This window comes from Portunus trituberculatus, chromosome 17 (assembly GCF_017591435.1).
Source record: "Portunus trituberculatus isolate SZX2019 chromosome 17, ASM1759143v1, whole genome shotgun sequence".
Taxonomy (NCBI): domain Eukaryota; kingdom Metazoa; phylum Arthropoda; class Malacostraca; order Decapoda; family Portunidae; genus Portunus; species Portunus trituberculatus.
Window position 1 is genome coordinate 1660001 of NC_059271.1, and position 20000 is coordinate 1680000.

Consider the following 20000-nt stretch of genomic DNA (forward strand, 5'->3'; position numbering starts at 1 on the left):
CGGCGTGCCTTACTGTACTGACGCTATGTACACAGTCCTTCACGTTGCCCCGCGTCTTTGTTGTTCTCAGATTACATGGTGATGATATGTAGTTATATTTGAAACAACACGTGGATTTGCTGAGTTGGATTATGGAAAAGACTTTTAATTAATATAACACTGCACTGGAGAAAGTAATGTATGAATATGGACGCTTTGTTAATAATAGTTGGTAATACGTCTCTGGGTGGAAATGCCAGGGATTGTGCGCTATGTACTGTAATAAGACAAAAAGGAAGCGAGAAACAAATCACTCCCTGGAGGATTATGTGATTACTGCTGATATTGCCTCGTCCATTAAAGCTTCAGTTGTCAGGTGAAATTAATGTTGAGACGGGAATGCAAGCAAGGTGCAAAGGCAATCCCGTCACTGAGCAAAATGAAAATATAATGTAGCTTCAAACAGTTTCCTTTCTCCATAGTTGTGGGCTGACAGTCCCATAACTCACCATCAGAAACGTCGCTCCTTGCAGAGGGAAGCTCACGACCACCAGCCTGCTTTATCATATACTTCATCCCGATAGTCTGCTGATTCAGTACATAACTCTCTCTCTCTCTCTCTCTCTCTCTCTCTCTCTCTCTCTCTCTCTCTCTCTCTCTCTCTCTCTCTCTCTCAGCACAAACAAATCAGTACGCTGGTATCAATGTGGAATTCGTTATAGCACGTGAATTTGTTATAGACCAATTTGTGTCATGTTATTAGTTGGTGAATGTGTGTGGAATTCTCACGTTTGCTGTTTGACCTTCTGCACCTCCTGGAATTTGTTGCGCATACTTCATTCAAAACACAAATACTGTATACACAAATATTGGCTTGATGGAGTGACAGTCACAATCACAATCACTAACACCAAGTACTCTCAAACATACGGGTTTATTGACATTCCCTGAAGCATGCTTTGGTCAGGAATTCAGCCTTAATTACTTTCTTTTCCATATATTCAATATTAATTCAATTGATCTCATGTATCTACAGTATAAAAGGAGTGTCATGTGATTTTTTTGACATGTACTAGTGTATCAAATTAACGCTTGCCAATGATCTAGATTCAGAAAAAATATATATATATATATATATATATATATATATATATATATATATATATATATATATATATATATATATATATATATATATATATATATATATATATATATATAAATATATATTAGTCCAACCATCCATGAACCGAGAGAGGCGGTGGCTTAGTGGATAAGGTGGTGAACGTGGGATGGGCAGACGTCCATGCGTAGGTTTGAATCTCACCACATACCACTGAAGCTACGCCATTTGTCAAGTTGTAGTATAAAGTTACCTACATGTCACCGTGATACCCATGTTCTAGGTGGTTCCACCAAAGATGCACTTGGGTGGTGATATGTGCCCTAATATGGGTACCACTATAAATAAAATTGCCTGCGCCACAAATGGGCAGAAACAAACAGCGCTTCCCACATATACTCTTCAAATATGCTTACAGGCGCTATAAGCCATAACATAAATAAAAAAAAAAATACAGCCATCCATTTGTCCATTGCTTGATCCAATCTTCCTCTTGCCTCCAAACTCATTGTTCATCAACTCACCAAATCATCCATTAATTCTATTCACTTGTCTCTTTCATATCTTATAAATATTCTTATTTAGTAGTAAAGCAACAAATAGAATATTTAATATTAAAGGGAATTGAATTTACAATAATTACAAACTTCTACAATATATTTTCAAAAATACAGTATAATCTGATCCAGTTATCTATAGAAAATTTATTACAAATGTCTCCAAGATATTTTTGGAGTAACAAAATAACAAGCACATATTTCACATATATCATGCCTTTATTGATCTAGAGAAGGCATTTGACAGAGTCTGATTGAGTGGGCACTAAGGAGACAAAAAGTGCCCAAAAGTCTTGTGACTGCACTCATGTCTCTGTATGTGGAATCAAGATCATGGGTGAAAACAATGGCAGGAACATCAAGGAATTTTAACATAAGTGGGAGTAAACCACGGATCTGCTCTTAGTCCATTACTCTTTACCACAGTAATGGAGGAGGCTACCAAAGTGGCAAGAGGAGATGACTCGTGGGAACTACTCTATGCTGATGATTTATTATTGACAGCAGAATCAAGGGAAGAAGTGCCTGACATGTTTAATAGGTTGAAGATGGAGATGGAGCAGAGAGAACTGAAAATGAACATGGAGAAGACAAAACTAATGGTAACCAGAAATGAAGCTAGAGAAAGAATTCAGTCAGGAAGATGGCCATGTGGATGTTGTGGAAGAAGAGTGGGAGCAAACTTAGTGTTGTGTACTGTGTGTAACAAATGGTGTTACCAATAGTGCTCACGTCTGAGGAATCTCAGTGGGATGCAGAACTCTGTATGTCCAAGACGTATGTGGGAGGAGGAAGATGGTGGTGGCGACAGTGATGACAAAGATGTTGGATTGAAGGTGAATGGAGGTGTGTTGGAGGAGGTACAACAGTTCTGCTACTTGGGAGATATGTTAGACTGTGAAGCATGGGCAGAGAGAGCAGTAAAGGTGAGAGTAGCAGCTGCATGTAGGAAGATGGCAAGAAATTACCAGTTTATAGGTAAATTGCAGCATAAAACTGAGGATCAGGGGAAGGGTATACAAAGCTTGTGTCAGATCTGCTCTTCTGTATGGAGCAGAAACATGGAAGCTGACAAACAGACTTACAAATATTCTATGTAGCTGTGACCACAGGATGCTGAGATACATGGCAGGAGTGAGGTGCAGAGATGTGTGGAGTTAAAGACCTCTCTATTGAGCTGAAAAAGAGAAGACTGAGATGGTTCAGACACGTGAGAAGGGAGGAGGGAGGGATGTTGAGTGAGAATGAAAAAGAGGGTTGGAGACTGACGCCGAGGTAAGGCCAAAGAAAAGGTGGAGGGAGTGTGTGATGGAGGATATGAAGCTGTTGAGAATAGAACATATGGCACAAGATCGCCTGATGTGGAAATGGGAAAATGTGGAAGTTAAAAAGAAATAATGATACTGATGATAATCCTCTTGCCTACATCTCGCCATCCATCCACTCACCAAGTCAATCCATTAATTGTATTCACTTGTTTTTTCATCTTATAAATTCTTTATCTTGTAATAAAGCAACAAATTGAGTAGCTACATAACATTAAAGGGAATTAAAATTACAATAAGTACAAACTTCTACAATATATTTTTAAGAATACAGTATGAATTGATCTAGTATATCTATAGGAAATTAGATACAAACATCTCCAAGATATTTCTAGAGTAATAAAATAACAAGCACATATGAAAATTTAAAGCCATTCAGTGAATACTACTTTTGTTACATTAATGTATAAATTATGTAGCTACACAAGTTAACATCCAGAAAGTAATTGTTGTTAAGATTGAATTGTTTCCAACATAACAACCATCCTAAGTTTGAAAGGCTGTTTATAGAATAATGAATTTGAACATCGACTAATTGTAAGTAGCAGACAACCTTAAAAGATGAAGCAATAGAAGTTGTACTATTCATTGTTATATATCTTATTGAATGTATCACAACAATGCATCCAGATATGACTGGATAGACTGTCTGATGTATCACAGAAGTGTATGTGTATAACTTTTTGTAATTCAGCACAAAAAGCTGATGACTACAATAGCAGTCAAAATAAAAAATGCTTTGTTTTGATAACTTTCAGCACTTCTTTTTACTAGCTAACCTGCTGTATATGGCTGCCTTTATTTCAGGGTCACATTTTACTAGTGTGTTCTTTGGAATCTTACCAAGGATTGATGTTGAGGAGGCAGCCAAGTAGGAAATAATGTTGTGGTGTACAAGTGACAAATAGTCGAGGTCTGGTACCCACCTTTGACGTGACAGGCTCCTCTTAGAACAATGGCTATTTGAGCTTTTGTTGCCACCATTGCTTTGAGTGTCAAATGTCTGGCATATCAGACTATGACACTGCAAGATAATGTCCAATAAATTTGCTTCATACACAATGGTAACATCTTCATTCTCAAAGTTTCCTTCCTTCACACACATCACTACAAATATACAGGCAACAGGGACTAATCGCAGACCCAAATGAGTTTCCTCCTCAGCTGGAAGTATGTCTCTGATGATTTCTGTAATGCCCTTAGTTTGCAAGACTTTTATGAGTTCCTTATAACTCCATAGAGTAACATTCCTATCCAGTTGATTAACACTCAGCTTTTCACCTTCTCGGAGCAGGTATGGGACATCACTGCTCACTTGTTGCAACCCTAGGTAAGCCAAGAGCCATTTGAGGTAGGAAGTTTTTCCACTGGAATATGAAGCAATATCAGTCGTCACGCTGGCTGTGTCCCGGTGCAAGCTGAGTGACAGGAGGCGGATTCCACCTTCCTCAGCACCCAGAAGCGATATTTGCTGAGGAATTTCCTCATCAAAAGTGGAACACAAGTTTTTGAGGCACTCGTGCTTCATGACTGTGTCTCTGTGTCTTGTAAACAAGTTCCTCAGTGAATCCCAATGGAACTGTTAAAGGGAAAATTAAATCAGTAAGATTTTATTCAAAGTACATAATCTTCATACTCTTTATGATAAAATAAGTATTCCTTCTTTTCAAAGAAACATTTGTATATTTTAAGTCACTGTAACACACTGTCATTACTCTTAATATTGAGTAATTACCTTTTGAAAGGATAGTAATATAAGAAAATCTTTTTCATCATAGAGGTCATGAATAGTAATAATGTCAATCAGTGAAGATGTGATGCATCATGAACATGCAGTCAAGTAAAATGCGACATAATCACTGACCACCACAGCTGGCCTGATAGGCTTGAGGCAGAGCTCAATGTGGAGACTCCTGACCAATGGCACATCAGCAGCAGTGAACAGTGCCACACACAGGAAAGTGACATCACACAGACTCAGCTGAATACAATCTGTGGCACTCTGGAAACACATAATACGTACTAGTCATTTTTCATCTCTTACTGCTACTGTACAATAGTTTTCTATTAATATGAAAGACAAATCATAATGTGATATGTTGATAAGTGATGTTTATAATGAACAACTGTAGATTCTGCATATGAAACAAAAAACAAGTTAAACATTTTAATAAGAACAGTAGAAATTCCTAGAGAGTTCAAAGTAATCCTATGGGAAATGGTGGTTTTGATCTGCCTCCCATCACCAGCCATCACTTACCTGAAGAGTAGTGACATACATCTGCAGGATCTCAGAAAGTTCCAGGAGCTTCTCTGCTCTTAGGAAAAGAGATGGAGACAAACAATGGCAAATGCTGGAAGTGAACATTTACAACTTAAACTTGGCAAAATTCAAGAAAAATAGAAATAAAGCAAAGCAACCTAAACTGAAAGGTTTCCAGACTTTTCTTATGAGTACATGTATCCAGTTCTCTCTCTCTCTCTCTCTCTCTCTCTCTCTCTCTCTCTCTCTCTCTCTCTCTCTCTCTCTCTCTCTCTCTCTCTCTCTCTCTCTCTCTCTCTCACCTCATAAAAGAAAGTGTTCTTCTGTTCTCCATGAATCCTGTCTTGAGGTTTTTGTGCCAAGCTTCCAACAGACATGTGCTCCTTCCCCCTGAAAGCTGCCCAGCTGTCTGCACCAACATCAACAAGTCCCTTGAGTTACACTGAAAAATGCAGTAAATATCAGTTAAATATTCTAAACTGTGGTACACGTACATGAAAAAAAATCTGAGCCAGGTAGGCAGAGAGAGAATACATATACATGCAAGTTAACCTGGTGTAAGTGCAAGAGATGAACAATCTATAAGACATGAAGCTAAAATCTATCTACCTGCATACTAGGCTGGTAATCCCACACAGGGAAGCCTAGACAAAGCACCACACTTTTGTATATCCATCAAGCAAATTCTTAGTTCCACCAACCCACAATAGAAAGGGATCATTTAAGGACAACCCATGATGAAGACAAATCTCTGCCTGCTTTACTGCTCTGCCTAAATCTCAGAATGATCCTGAAGGAATTCTGGTATTTGATATTATTTGTGCTTACTTAGTGGCCTTTTCTGGGAGACCTACAACGACTGTTCTAGATCTAAGGAACTCTTTACGAGATATTGTGTAACAAATTTGGACTGCATATATGTATGTGTATCTCGAGGGAATTACTTTCCTAAATTCATACATATGAAAAGAGTTGGATTTAAATAATGATAATACATTACAAAGCAAAAGCCAAATTATGAAGATTATTTAAGAAAAAAGGAGAAGTATACAATATAAAAAGCAAAAATATTGAGGATTGCAGGGACAAGGCTGTGCTCACCTGCTGCAATCCTTCTTCTATCAGGACCAAGATCAAAGGCACAACATGGCAAGTGGTAGGTTTCTCAGGGGACTGTTTGTCAAGCTGCTGATCTAGGGAAACATCCTCCATGAGGCGGGTGTACAGATAAGTCTGCCGCACCTCTACAGGCACACTCCCCCAGGCTGCCCTCAGCTCAAACTGCACCCACATCCCCAGTGGGACCTGATTCCACACCAGGAAAAGCATGTGAGTTTATAGATCATAAGATGGAATTGTTGTGAACTGTTCTAAGTCAGCACATGGATATTAATCAAACAGCCATTAGATGATATGCACCATACTGTGAAATTCATGTATGTCCAAAGACATGATATCCTGCTATGTTTAACTGTTCATGCTGTTTCCATATCAGTAGTCTGAGGGATGGATGACTCTTACTGTTCATATAAATATGTCATACCTTACAGTCTTGGTTCTTGAAGTCATCAAGAAGTACAAGCAGGAGCACTCTGGCACACCACTGCCCCTCAGGTAATTGTAACAATCAGCTGCTGTTGCTCCTCTGCCCTCTGTGGTGGTGCAAATTATGTTGGAATCTGACAGTCACTTCAAAACTTAATTACAAAGTATCTCAGAAAGCCAAGTAATTCTTCTTTCAAATAATAACAAAGCTAATTTAAGTTCAGTGAAGTCTTGCATATATCAGTGAACAGCAAATCTGCAGTGAAGACTCTCTCTCTCTCTCTCTCTCTCTCTCTCTCTCTCTCTCTCTCTCTCTCTCTCTCTCTCTCTCTCTCTCTCTCTCTCTCTCTCTCTCTCTCTCTCTCTCTCTCTCTCTCTCTCTCTCTCTCTCTCTCTCTCCCTTTATGCAATGGAATGATAGTGAATGTCTGTATGTAGCCACCTCACTGTGGCTTATCCTCTCAGGACACACATGATCTTCAATAGGCAGACATGTTGTGTTCTTAACAACACCAATGTAACATACCACTGTGATTCAGCAATAAAGGGAGTCTTGGAGCAAGGCAGAGGTAGAGTTGGAGGGCCTGGGCTGGGAGGGAGACTGCCTTACCCTCACACATGAGGTGCCACTCCAGCCAGGTGCTCAGGATGCTGGAGAAGGAAAGGCCAGCTACTAACTGCCTTCTGACATTTCCATTGTGATTATATTTCTCTTGCCATCAATAATTAAGAGGTCCATCATGTAAGTGATTAAGAATGAAATTCCACTTAACACAACTAAAGAATTTTCTTTCAAAACAAGAATGTTTCATTATGTAACATCTAGTTCGTACCACTTGCATCTCAGCTGATTTGTTCACTGATGTTTTGGTGAATGACAACACATTCTCAACAAATACACACAATACACTTTTCCTATCTATCATCTGCATCTCATTTCTACCACACAATTCCTTATACATCCATCTTGAGGAGACACAGGGGAAGGCTACTGCTGACTCTTCCCTTATGAACTAAAAGCTTTTCCTCATTTTTAAGTTTGATCTGCATTCTGCTCACCTTATAGACATCTTTTGAATATCTTGCCTCTACTAATTAATCCCTTTAACCTTAACTTTAATTGATCTTCCTTTCATTACATGTTCTACTAATTCCAATTAAACTTCTTCGCCTTGCATCTCAATATTTCTGTTTCAATGGTATGCTGCTGTCATTGTCACTTAGCCAAGGTCTCACCAGCAAGCATGGTGTAAATTCTGAGAAGTATCTAAAGGCAGGCTGTTGAGGTAGTGGGCAGTGAGGGGGCAGGGGTCTTGTGTGGGCTGGCTGGCCTCCACCACAGGGAGGAACAGTCCCTCTATCTTGCTTAACTCGTACAGGATGATTCCATCAGTCCTCAGCTGTAAATTGTTTATCATGACTGAAGATCACACTTCACAAAATTGACTGGGAAGTAAAGGAACATATTTTGACAATATATGACGATAGTAAGCCTCTTAATCTGAAAGTAGTAAAACCTCTGTAATATAAGGGAAATGAAACTTATATTTTCTATTATTGAAGAAACAGCAGAAATATCAAGCACTAGAAAGAAGAGAAGCATTTGGATATGGAGGGATGGCAGCTGTTGTGCAGCAGCTGTCCTTGAAAGGATACATACTCTCAGGAGCAGCAATGTGAGAGAGCTAGATACATAAACAGAAAAACAAACACAAGCATCTCAGCCTAATGCAGTTCAGCAAGTTTGTGAGCAGCAATGATAGTCCATTACGACAAAGTACTTTTATCCAAGTTGCGAACACTAATTCTATTAAGATTCTGCAACACAATGTCAAGCAAGCATCAAATCATCATCTTGAGAATATGTAACTGGTTTCTAAAATAGGTCATCAGTCAATACTACAAACCTGTCCTTTTGTGATATCCTGGAGAGAGAGATGGCGGTGCAGCAAGACAGAGAGGGAACGCTGTACGGTCACACTTGATGAGAGGAGAGAGAGGAGCTGTGAGAACCATTCAGGCCTCACTTCTCCTTTACTGTGACCTTCCTCTGTGTCTGGAGGGTGTAGCAACCTTTCTAATGTAACAAAGAAATGTTCCACAACCTGTAAAAAAGCATAAGTGTAATGTAATAAACACAAAGAAATCAGTGACAATAATTCATACATCAAGCTTAACAGAGAATGCCACATTCAAAGCACACTGGCCACGATAGACTGCTACACAAAAGCACCAAACAGCCTCACAGGAGAACAGTTGGAGGAAAAAACTTATTTGATTGTGACTGAAGTTTAAATAAGAGATCTATGCCACAGTGATTATAATACCAACCACTATTCTGTAAATTGGTCAGCTGAGCCATCTCAATACCCACAACTAAAGCCAATAACTTTCAATCTCTCACCTTGGCTGACTATGTACTTCACTCAAAGCATGTTCAGTATACCATTCTTTCATCAAATTCAACAAAGAAAACTGTCATACCTGAAAAGCAAGCAGATTCTCGTCATACATCCGTGTATCCAAGACAATGTGGCTGGTGCCCTGGAACTTGGCATCCAGGCCCTTCATCATCTCCTCTATCTTACACGACACTTTGGAGAGCAATGGCAGGATCTCAGAGGCAGCCTTGTTGCTGTCACTTGCACAGTGATTGAAGTGTGCAGTGACTAAGCTTTCTAGGATCTGAGCCAACTCAGCAATTGGCTCCTCCATCACTATATCTTCTTCCTCATCCACAAACACTCCTGCAAATCAAAGAGAGAGAAGAAAATATCTGTTGAAATCAATTTTGAAGGCAATCTACATAAAACATGAAATCATGCAAAATCTGAAGACCTCTAAATATCAGACATTTAACAGAATATAACATAGATGGTTATATTATTTTTATGATCAAAGTGAAATGCATAACATGACACATTCTAACCCTGTTTATATCCTAAACAAAAAAAGCAACTGCAACACAAGCATAATCTCAACACAATAAATTCAAGTATGTGTCTACAATATGTGTCTGTACTCTCAACTCTTTCCACCATCCTAAAAGCACTCTCACCCCGGAGGAGATCTGAAGCTTCTTTCTCACATGCCTCAGTGTATTCCTTGAGCATTGTGGAGGAAATCTTCCCTCGAGTGTGCAAGAGTTGAATCAGCTTGTCTCGGGCATCTGGAACCTCCGGGAGATGTCTGGAAAAAAAAAAATTATAAGACAAAATTCAATGACTGCTTTTGTTTCAGTATCAAGAGTTTTGACACAATATACAAATACAGAAGTAGAGTTACCTTGGGGCTAGTAAAGCAGGGAGGAATGAGGTCCTGAAGTAAGTTTCTTTAAATATTGAAGCTTCCAAGAGGAAACTGGGAATTTTACCCGTCTCTGATAAATGTTTTACTGCTGCCTCCACATCCTCAGCTGCCTGTATGAGGAAAAACATGCATCTGTGTCACCAGCTTGGCCACAAATGTTATGCTAAAATGACATCAAGTAAACATTCATTACTATCTGAAGTGTTTATTCTTTTCAGTATTCATCCTTTAACCATCTTTCTGGTGATAACATAACATAATATATAACATAACATAAATAATAGGATAACAAAGGGCCACCAGGGCCCATCTAGGTTATCCTGTATCAGTCGCACAGCGACCTCGTCATCAGTACTTAAAGATACTTTTACAAGTACACAATACATTATATACTAATTCTAAATATTTGGCCCATTAACAGGGCTAAGTCCTGCATTTGGCGAATTAACAGGGCTAAGTCCTACTCTACTTGATCCCCATACATGGGGATCATGTCTTGTTTAACTATAGTAAATTTCTTATAAAAACTATCATGCAGCGCTATACATAATTATAAATCTAATAAATTTAAGTGCTTATCTAATCTGTTTTTAAACATTGTCAAACTAGTGCTATTTACAACCCTCTCTGGCAATGCATTCCAGAAGTCTACCACCCTATGACTAAAGAAATATTTTCTTATATCTAACCTGCAGCCTTGCTTTCTAATCTTCCTGCCATGATTTCTAGTCCTACTTCCCTCCTCTAAGGTAAAGAAAGATCTCACATCTATGTAGTTTGTATCTGAGAACATTTTAAATAACTCTATCATATCCCCTCTTATACATCTCCTCTCAAATGAAAACATGTTTAATTCCTTTAATCTATCTCTATACTCCAGGCGCTTTAATGCTGGTATCATCCTAGTTGCTCTTCTCTGAACTGCTTCTAACATGTTGATATCCTGCCTATAATGGGGTGACCAGGCCTGTCCAGTGCCTGCTGCTGGTCGGAACTATTGCCTCTTTTCAACGGCTCTTGCCATTTCTTCTTATTTGTCCTTTTTTTCCTTAATTTTCGAGTTCTTTTCTTCTTTTTCGTTTCATGAAAGTCACTTGTTTGTTGTTGTTGTTGATCTTCTTCTATGAGGCAAGGACGGAGCGTTGTTATTGTTGTTGTTGTTGTTGATCTTCTATGAAACTGCTGTATGTACATACAATAGTATGTAGGTAGGTTACAGAAGGCTCCTTACATGAAGCTGCTTTCTTACCCTTACTTTCACTTAGAGTAACATGTCAACTGAAGGGATTTCAAAGTGAATATCATTGGCTTGAACTCCTGTATAGGATGACCGTTTTCAACTACTTTTCATGTCCGCCTCTCCATCCCCACCTCCCTTTTTGTTTATACATTGTTTATTCTCATACCCACTCCCTATTCCTCCAGGCTCCATCTAAGCTTGTATTGTCTAAAAACTACCTGTCCTCTACATATGTGAGTGTGTTTGTGTGTGTGTGTCTTGAATAATATATGTTTGTGTTTTTATGGAAGGTGTTCCGTTGTGCTAATGGTGGAGTGGTAGTGATAGTAGCTGTAGTAGTAGTAGTAGTAGTAGTAGTAGTAGTAGTAGTAGTAGTAGTAGTAGTAGTAGTAGTAGGAGGAGGAGGAGAAGGAGGAGTAGGAGTAGGGATGAGAAGTAGCTGTAGTAGTAGTAGTAGTAGTAGTAGGAGAAGGAGTAGTATCATTCTTTTCTGTTTATCTGTATTTGCATTTTTCCTTTCTTTCTATAAATTTTCATTTATTTATTCATTTCATATTTTATCACTGATGTCATTAAAAAGAAGAAAAATATTTAAGTTACATCTTCTTTCCTCTATCTATCTACTCATTTATCTATCTACATATCTATCTATCTACCTACATTACTTATTTAGCGCTATACGTATTCACTTTATAGTTACTTATCCACTTCACTTACCTTTGCGTCTGACCTGCTACGTGTAAACCCTTTTCTCAAACACCTTTGCTTTGAACCTTCACTACATTCAAAAGGCTCTAGTCAAAGTTACACAGCCTTTTCAGCTTCCCTTTATGCCTATAGAGAAAGATTAACACCATTTCTACGTTAATAACACGAGAAATCCTCTTGAGAACGCGTTTGTTAATTTCTGTGGTATTTGAAAACAGTAGTAGGGTGAGCGAGTGAAGCGGTTTCTCTCTCTGCTTCACTCCGCGCTTTGTTTTCCACTTCATTTGAGTCACTTTCGCTTCCCTCCCCGAGCTGCGAGGAGGCAAACCATCTTTGTCTTCGTTATAGCTGCTAGTGGAGGAAAGATAGAGGCTGGAGAGGTGGACGTAACAGTGGAGGGACTGTCATACACACATGTAGGACTGGTATGTATTGAAAACGAAGGGAGGAGAGAGAAGTGAGGAAGGTGTGTGTGTGTGTGTTCGCCATACTGTTTGGTGTATATTCTGAGATTTACTTATTATATTTCAAGTATGTAATCTCCACTACTATTAAAACATTGTCTACTGGGAGTTATTAGGATGTTCAAGGGTGTTTTCAGGGAATTTTAAGGGTTTAGCTAGGCAAGTGTTGTTAACGAGGGAAATGACTTTGATAGAATCAGTGATGAGTTAACAAGGTCTATTGGTAGTTATTGGAGTTCTTCAGGGTGCTTTTATGATTCTAGTGATAGTTTGACAAACCTAGCAATAGTTTAACAAGTTCTCGTTAAAGTTATTGGAATTATAAGGGTGTGTCCGTGTTTTAATTGACAGTTTAACAAGGGGGTGGTACATAAGCAAGCCTAGTGGCTGTTCAGCAAGCTCTAGTGAAAGTGACGCGGGTTTAGAAGGCTGTAGTGAAAGTTTATTAGATTTGTAAGGCTATTTTCAAGGTTCTAGTTATGTTTAGCCGTTCTACGTCACTATTAGGGAAACACATCCATAAACAGACTATTGAATGTATCATTATACAATTTTTGTGATTATATGACTTGTTTTCCTTCTCTTTCCTTCGCGGTGCCCTCCTTTCTTCTTGTTTCTATTTCCTTCCATTCTTATCACTTATTCTTTCCTCCTGCTTGTCTCTCTCTGTCTCCTCAATCCCAACACTTCCCCGTCAGCCACACAGGTTAGGGTGACACACAGAAAGGTGCGGCGGCCAAGGATGCACACCACCCTCATCTACTACCTCCACAACCAAAGTCACTAGAACGGACCTTATCCACAACCATCACTCTGTCTCCACCACGCGCTGCACGGGGGAACAACACTGCCTCTCCACTATCCTCGCCTCAACTCTCCATGTGGCGCCCAAGCATCGGCTTATCTTCCTGCCCTTAGAGGTGATTGGGTTCAATATCTCTCCATTTCACTGTCACCTCACTATCATTTGTTGTTCTTTATCACTTCACTATCATCTCACCATCACATCACTGCTGGGACAATATATCGCTCACTCACATTATTTCACCGTCACTCACTATTCATCGATTCTCACTATTCCTCACCTTTCACCAGCTCACCATCACTTCTTACTGGCCCTTCACCATCATTTATCACCTCTCATCACCATTACCTCACTATCTCCCTCTCCTTCCCTCTACAGGTATGCAAACTGCTGGAGGGGCAGAAGGTGGAAGGTCTGATAAAAGGTCACTATAGAGAAGAACCTCAAGTGAGACCCCTAGTGGGACTCCATTTAACCCCAGTGTGAGACCCTAGGTGTGACCCAAAGTGTGACCCCTACAATGACAGTCACTGGGACCTGGGACCCGAGGAGAGGCAGCAGCACGTCCCAGCCCTGGTCAGGTCAGCCACACTCGCCCTTGACCCTGCCTTGACCCGACTTAGCCAGCAGAAGGTGTGTGGATTGGCGTTTGTTTAATTGTTTTTATTCCATTTGTATTTCTTTTTGTTTTGTTTCCTTCATTCTTTCCTAATCTTGTTTCCTTCATTATATTTCTGTTTTTCGCGTTTTTATTCCTGTTTTTCTGATTTTTTTTCCTATTCTTTCCTGTCACTTATATTTTCTCTTTATTTTCTTATTTGTATTCTCTTTATCTTTTTTATATTTCTTGTTTTCTTTATTTTCCTTCCTATTTCCTTGATTATCATGCCCTTGCATTCTTTCCCTTTTCATTCTTCACTCCTCCTCACCTCCCGCTATTTCTCTAGTCTCCTTGCTTCCACATCTTTCTATTATTCCTCTCTTTATTCTTGCTTTCATGTTTCCCTCCTATTGCGTTTTTTTTTTTATTTCCTTTACACGCCTCTTTCTCATCGCCTCCTGTCATTACAACTTACACCTTAATCTATTCCCCTCACACTTATCCCTCAATAAACAGCCATTTCAACCTCACCTCCCATTCCATTCAACACCGTACCACCTTCAATGGACACAAGGAAGCATTGCAACACACACACACACACACACACACACACACACACACACACACACACACAAGCCAGAGGACCGGAGTTCGATTCCCCGGCCGGGTGGAGATATTTGGGTGTGTGTCCTTTCACGTGTAGCCCCTGTTCACCTAGCAGTGAGTAGGTACGGGATGTAAATCGAAGAGTTGTGACCTTGTTGTCCCGGTGTGTGGTGTGTGCCTGGTCTCAGGCCTATCCGAAGATCGGAAATAATGAGCTCTGAGCTCGTTCCGTAGGGTAACGTCTGGCTGTCTCGTCAGAGACTGCAGCAGATCAAACAGTGAAACACACACACACACACACACACACACACACACTCATCATCATCAACAACTCTTAATAATGCTTATAATATTTTTGCAACAACAATAACTACAACTACTATTACTACTAATATTGCTATCACTACTATTAATCTCCCTTACACACTTACACACTTCCATTCCTCTTTTCTTCCTCCTACTACTACAACTTGCTCATTTAATTCGGGAAACTACTTGGAAATGCCCAACAGTGGTGGAAATTGAGGTCAATAAGGTTTGTGTCTGGGTCTGATGGCATTGTGGTGGGCGCTGTGAACGGGGCTGCTTAAACTCTCACTTTGTTTAAGACTCTGTTACACATTTAAGGCATTTGGGGTATAATCTCTATCTTTCTGTGGTTAATTCAGGCTTTTCTGCACTCTGAGTCTGAAAACGCAAGGGAGTTCAGCTCAATATCCATGTGCAGAGCGAGAGGAAAGTAGCAGGCTTGGTGTGTATCTGTGGCCTTATTTTACGTATTTACGTAACTTAAATAATTTTGAAAATCGGAAAAAGAAGAAAGCCACCCAGACTACAATGCATTTCATTTTTGTATGTGATAATTACTGTAATAAACATCCACAATATAAAAACATTACTGGGTCTACTAATAGCAGAGCGAGATCCGTGATAAAGTGTTTGTTTCTCACCAATGGTGCAACAAAACTGCCAAAATATCGAGATGAAAAATAGACCCAGTTTTCATTATATTACAGATTCTGAATAGCAAAAAGATTTACTCTGCAGTCATATAAAGAAAATGCCATTTTCTTGCCATCTAAAAAAAATAGTTTTATATTTGGGTGACAAACAAAATTAAATACGAAAATGCGCACTGTTAGACTAGATATTATTGAATATTATTACTTGGGTCATGTTTCCCATATATTGTAAGTCCTTTATCAAACACCAAAGCAATCGTAGGCGTGCTAGTTAAAAAAAAAGTTATAATTAGTTACATGAGTAAGTGTTACATTAACGAAAAAAAAACCAGCTAAACAAGTTCTTATTGCGGATTAAAACTTTCTTTACATCCCTGTTAATGAACTAGATACCAAAACAGTGCTAGCTCCACTAATAAGTGAAAACAAGTCCTGCTATAGACCCGAAGAAGTTTTATTTACACCTTTTCACTAGGGTTCCATCTCCTCTCCTCTTCTCTCTCTCACACTCCTCTCCCTTTCTCTTCCATCTTCTCGTACACAACAAGCCTTCAAATTACATGGACACCCCTGCAAACCACTCAGTATTGCCCTAAATAAGACCTGCTGGATTGCCTTGGTTAAGTGGCTGGACAGGGTAGAAGTAGGCGGTGTGGCTCATGGTCTCTCACCGTGACTGGGGGATGGGATGGTGTTGCGTGGTATGGCATGGTGTGTGGCGGTGTGGTGTGGTGTGTAGTTGTGTTGCGATGTGTGGTGATACGGGGTGTGTGGTGGTGGTTAGGGTGTGGTTAGGGGGAAGTGGTACACCACACCACACCACAATCACAATCACACCACACCATACCACACCACACTACATCATCATCACTACCGCCACCACACATCACATCACTACTACCACCACACATTATAACATCACACAACATCACATCACCACACACCACCACACCACACCATCACACCACACCACCACCACCACCCCTCTCCACCAATCACCGCTCCACTCCTGCCTGGTTCCCGCCCCGCCCAGTCCTGCTCCCGCTCCCGCCCCGCCCCGCTCGACCCCGCTGCCTCCAGCTACTACGGAAACCATTCTTTAAACGTATTTTGTAATTTTTCTCGTGTTTTGCATGTGTTTCTAGGTGTTTTCTGGACTCTGAGTGTAAGAGCAGGTGGAGGAGGAAGAGGGAGAAGGGAGAGGTGAGCGTGGGAGTGAGGGCGGGGAGCTGGAGTCACTCACTAAACGTGAAAAAAAAGGTATCGGTGTAAGAGTTAAAATATTTCTTTTTTGTTAATGGAGTTGACATTGTTCCGCTATCTGATTTGTTATTAGCAAAGTAAGGCAAGTTTCAAGCCACAATAGAATCGAGTCTAGCTGTGTTTTAATTTAGCGAAAAAATAACATTAAAGTCATTGCATAAAATATAACTTTTTTTTAATTAGCACGCTAGGATTGTTTTGGTGCCTGATATAGCACTTAAAAGATATGGAAAACATGACCCAAGTAATAATATTCCATAAAGATTAGTCTATCTATTCGTATTTTCAAATTTCAAATTTTTTACGGTAACAAAATAGAAAACAAAAATCTTTATACGACAACGAATCTGTGTTTTCTTTATTTGGCTGGAAAGCGAAAATTTTTCGTATTCAGAAAATGTAATATGATACAGTTTGACTGTGGTTTCCATCTCGACATTTTGATGTGTTTTGGAGCCGTTGATTTCAGTGACGGACCTTTCGTTGGACCGCCGTATGTAAACAAACCACCCGGTAAGGATATTATATTTTGGTTATTAGTTAAATTATTTGTCGCTTTTAAAAGTGTAGTGCATACCAGTCTGGGAGCTTTTTTTCTTGTGGCGATTTTTAAAATGAATTACGTACGTAAATATTGAGCCACAGAGGCACGTCAGCTGTGCCTTCCCCCCAAGTCAGTCCACCAATGTTTTCCTGCATGCCCCTGTGTTTCCAGACCCAGAGAGTGAAGCAAACACAGAATGAACCACCAAAGTAGATAAATAGCCATTACTGTGTTAAATAAGGCGATGGTTATGTGTACCCCCGTTCAGACCGCAACAACAGACACACAGATAAGTGATTATTAACTGAGCATCTTGCCGCCTTCTCTTGCGAGCTGCACAGAAGAGGGGGCGGGGTAAGGAGAGTTAACGTCACACTAGAGAGAGGAGAAAGGAGAGGAACAGTCAGGAAAGTGTGCTCATTTCCGCCAGAAGCTGGTTTTTTTTTTTTTTTTTTTTTTTTTCTCTCTCTCTCCTCCTCGGTAAGCAGAACCCAACTATCGCTTTACCAGTCCCTATCAGCAAGACTGCTTACCTTTTTGTGTAGTAATATCATACATTGTATTTTATTGAAGCTGGCTGCTCTCACTCCTGCTGTGGTGCTGTCCTTGGCTTCACACTCAATCACCATTCCTTCCGAGTGAATGCTGGTTTTTTTTACGCATTTTTTGAGCTTTAAAGTGATATACTATCGTTGTGTGTGTGTGTGTGTGTGTGTGTGTGTGTGTGTGTGTGTGTGTGTGTGTGTGTGTGTGTGTCTTGTTGTTGTTATTATTATTGTTGTTTAAAATATATTCTTATTTCAGATGATGATAATGAGAGGAAAGAAGAGGAAGAGAAGAATAGGAGGAAGAGAGGAAGGAAGAGGAAGAGAAGAAGAAGAGGAAGAGATGAAGGAAGTGGAGGAGAAGAAAAATAAGAAATATTAGTAGGGCTCTCTCTCTCTCTCTAACATGTAATGTGTCACAAATTTGGCTCGCATATCTTGTTTCCTTGATAGTTAAAATAGTCGGTTTGTATGATGGTCTTACTTCAAAGACAAGAACTTTTCCTCCAGTGCCATCTATTCTTTCTTCTATAAGTTACCTCCACACTTCTTCCATCTTCACTCCATTTCTGACTATCCTACTTCCCTTCTGTCAGTAGAAATAGTAGTTTTCTAAGACAGTCGCACACCAAAACGAGACATTTTCTCTTTCTCATTTTTCTCTCTAGAAGTTTGTAATCTTTCTTCTATATCTCCCTCCCCAAGTTACCTCTAAACTTCTCCACCTATACAGACTTTCCTCCACCTTCCCTCCAAGTCTGACTATCCTACCACACTTCTATCATCGTTGAAATAGTGTTTTTTTCCGAGATTGTCTCGCACAAAAACCAGACACTTTTCCCTCCACCCACCTAACTTCTTTCCTCCATATCTCCCTCCACAAGTTACCTCCACACTTCTCCGCTGTAGACTTCCCTCCAATTGTGACTATCCTATCTTCCTTTGACAGTTAAATTATAATTTTGTAAAATATTCTCACTTTAGATATCTTAAAGCACTATTTTGACTGTGATAGAAATGTGGTAGGATAGTCAGACTTGGAGGGAAGGTGGAGGAAACATGGAGGAAGGTCTGTTTAGGTGTATGAGTGCGGAGGTAACTTGTGGAGGAAGATATGAAGGAAAGAAGGCAAACATTCGGAGATAAAAATGCTGGGTTTTGATAGCATTGTTTAAATAATGTATTATTAATTCAGGAGAAAAAAACAGACAAATAATTAATTGTACCTTTATATTTTATATATTACAGATTTGCATTATTATTGTTATTATTATTATGCAAATTCTATAAAAAAAAAAAAGCTCCTTGAATACTGTACAAATGTTAATTAACTCTTACTAACTACAACTAAGTTGTTGTTGTTATTATTATGACAGACAATTTATGAGTGTGTCTGCATCTCTCTCTCTCTCTCTCTCTCTCTCTCTCTCTCTCTCTCTCTCTCTCTCTCTCTCTCTCTCTCTCTCTCTCTCTCTCTCTCTCTCTCTCTCTCTCTCTCTCTCTCTCTCTCTCTCTCTCTCTCTCTCTCTCTCTCTCTCTCTCTCTCTCTCTCTCTCTCTCTCTCTCTCTCTCTCTCTCTCTCTCTCTCTCTCTCTCTCTCTCTCTCTCTCTCTCTCTCTCTCTCTCTCTCTCTCTCTCTCTCTCTCTCTCTCTCTCTCTCTCTCTCTCTCTCTCTCTCTCTCTCTCTCTCTCTCTCTCTCTCTCTCTCTCTCTCTCTCTCTCTCTCTCTCTCTCTCTCTCTCTCTCTCTCTCTCTCTCTCTCTCTCTCTCTCTCTCTCTCTCTCTCTCTCTCTCTCTCTCTCTCTCTCTCTCTCTCTCTCTCTCTCTCTCTCTCTCTCTCTCTCTCTCTCTCTCTCTCTCTCTCTCTCTCTCTCTCTCTCTCTCTCTCTCTCTCTCTCTCTCTCTCTCTCTCTCTCTCTCTCTCTCTCTCTCTCCACACATAATGCAGTCCCCTCTCGATTAACGCAAGCTTGAATAACGTAACTTATTTAATTCAAGGCGGGCTAACTTAACTTGATGACGTCACGTGCAGCTACGTTGCTTCTGTTGAGAACTGCACTGGGCCAGGATCCAAGAAACTTAACAGGAATTGTTAGTAAAACTACCTCCAAAGATGGTGTTACTCTCTCATATATACATTTATGTTGACAAAACAACATTT

At 39.8% G+C, this 20000-nt stretch overlaps 1 protein-coding gene and 2 long non-coding RNA genes across 3 annotated transcripts in view; 2 read left to right on the forward strand and 1 right to left on the reverse strand.

The window, feature by feature from the left end:
• Nucleotides 1-3127, forward strand: part of LOC123505215 — a 557956-nt gene extending 554829 nt beyond the window's left edge. The window contains exon 4 of the long non-coding RNA XR_006675095.1: nt 2086-3127. This is a non-coding gene — a long non-coding RNA (uncharacterized LOC123505215). The remainder of the gene's footprint in view (nt 1-2085) is intronic.
• A 97-nt stretch (nt 3128-3224) lies between these two features.
• LOC123505167 lies at nt 3225-10594 on the reverse strand. Its single transcript, XM_045256328.1, has 13 exons — nt 10571-10594; nt 10078-10211; nt 9851-9981; nt 9277-9539; nt 8700-8897; nt 8029-8192; nt 7319-7443; nt 6796-6899; nt 6349-6552; nt 5550-5689; nt 5245-5338; nt 4849-4986; nt 3225-4563 (listed from the first exon to the last, which is right to left on the reverse strand). Exons 1-13 carry the CDS (start codon nt 10592-10594, stop codon nt 3739-3741), a joined length of 2544 nt encoding a protein of 847 aa, XP_045112263.1. The 3' UTR covers nt 3225-3738.
• Nucleotides 10595-12333: 1739 nt separating this feature from the next.
• LOC123505097 lies at nt 12334-19295 on the forward strand. The gene is made up of 4 exons (XR_006675054.1): nt 12334-12474; nt 13212-13433; nt 13697-13951; nt 18099-19295. It is a non-coding gene; the product is annotated as an uncharacterized LOC123505097 (long non-coding RNA).
• The last annotated feature ends 705 nt before the right edge of the window (nt 19296-20000 follow it).

What these genes read in the sequence shown, in the direction of transcription:
- LOC123505167 (XM_045256328.1), bottom strand. Translation starts at nt 10,594, where the DNA reads ATGATCCCCATGTATGGGGATCAA. An exon ending in CCTGCTTTACTAGCCCCAAG is followed by an intron (nt 9,982 to 10,077) that starts GTAACTCTACTT and finishes TTTTTTTTCCAG; the next exon opens with ACATCTCCCGGAGGTTCCAG. An exon ending in AGAATCTGCTTGCTTTTCAG is followed by an intron (nt 8,898 to 9,276) that starts GTATGACAGTTT and finishes GCTTTTTTACAG; the next exon opens with GTTGTGGAACATTTCTTTGT.